The sequence below is a fragment of the Aureococcus anophagefferens genome (assembly GCF_000186865.1).
Source record: "Aureococcus anophagefferens unplaced genomic scaffold AURANscaffold_2046, whole genome shotgun sequence".
In the NCBI taxonomy this organism is placed as follows: Eukaryota; class Pelagophyceae; order Pelagomonadales; family Pelagomonadaceae; genus Aureococcus; species Aureococcus anophagefferens.
Window position 1 is genome coordinate 1 of NW_008706642.1, and position 1,090 is coordinate 1,090.

The 1,090-nt window shown below is 73.2% G+C and overlaps 1 protein-coding gene across 1 annotated transcript; it reads right to left on the minus strand.

Moving 5' to 3' along the window:
- Positions 1 to 61: 61 nt before the first annotated feature.
- AURANDRAFT_69508 (hypothetical protein) lies at positions 62 to 1,090 on the minus strand (the record flags this gene model as incomplete). Its single annotated transcript, XM_009045278.1, has 2 exons — positions 62 to 331; positions 540 to 1,090. Coding segments are annotated over 2 exons (821 nt in total), but the record flags the coding sequence as incomplete, so codon positions are not given.

Below are 1,090 nucleotides of genomic sequence, written 5' to 3' on the forward strand. Positions count from 1 at the left end.
CCAGCGCCGCGTTCGACGCGTCGAGCAGGCCCCGCAGCGCTTCGAACGCGCCCCGCGGCACGGCGTCGCCGCCCGCGGGCGTCAGGGGCACGTCGGCGAACTCGGCCGGCGGCGCGTCGAAGGGGCCGGGCGCGGCCGCCGAACCGGCGGGCGGCGCGTCGAAGGGGCCCGGCGCGGGCGCCGCGCCGCCGTCGAAGGGCCCCGGCGTCGCCGGCGCGCTGGCCGACGCCGCGAGCTGGGCCCGCGCGGCCTCGAGCTCGCCGTACATGGCCTGGGCCTGGGCCTGGAGCTCCTGGAAGTCCGCGTAGACCGTGCGGACGTCGTCGACCGCCTGTGTGGAAATCAAATCTTCAACCCGACTTCAATGTGCGCGTATGCGACAGTTTCGATGCAAGCTCTTCGGCCGTGCTTCGAGAACTCGACGAGAGCAATCGATTCGTCCAAAAATCAGCCGAATCGACTTCGATTTGACCGAGATAGAGAGGTTTGAAGTTTTGCTGGACGCGTCCATTCCACTGGTTGATTTCCACACAGCTCACCGCGGCGTCGCGCTCCGCGGTGACGCGCTCCAGCGGTTCCCGGGCGTCCGCGAGCGCCGCCGTCGCCCGCGCCGCCTCCTCGGCGGCGCCGTCGGCGTCGGCGGCGAGCTGGCGCAGGCTCTCCTCGCGGCCCTCGATCTCCCGGGCGTGGCGCGCCTCGACGGCCGCCGCGTCCGCGACCACCGCGTCCGCGTGCTTCACGGCGTCCTCCTGCTCCTTGAGCCGCGTCTTGAGCATGTCGCGCTCGGCCATGATCGCCGCCATGATGCCCTCGTCGGCGCTCAGGGACGCGGGGCTCAGGTCCGCGGCCGTGGGGGCGGGCGCGACGTCGTCGTCCGAATCGCCGGGAGGCTTCTTGAGCTTCGCCTCCGCGGCGAAGAGGCGGTCCTCGAGGTCCGCCAGGTCGTCGACGGCGCCGTCGGCCTCCTTCTGCGCGGCGTCGCGGGCCGCCTCGGCCGCCGCGAGCTTCTGTTCCAACGCCGCGACGTCCGCGGGCTGATTCTCGCGGAGCGCGGCCTCGGCCGCCGCGAGCTTCGCCTCCAGCGCCGCGA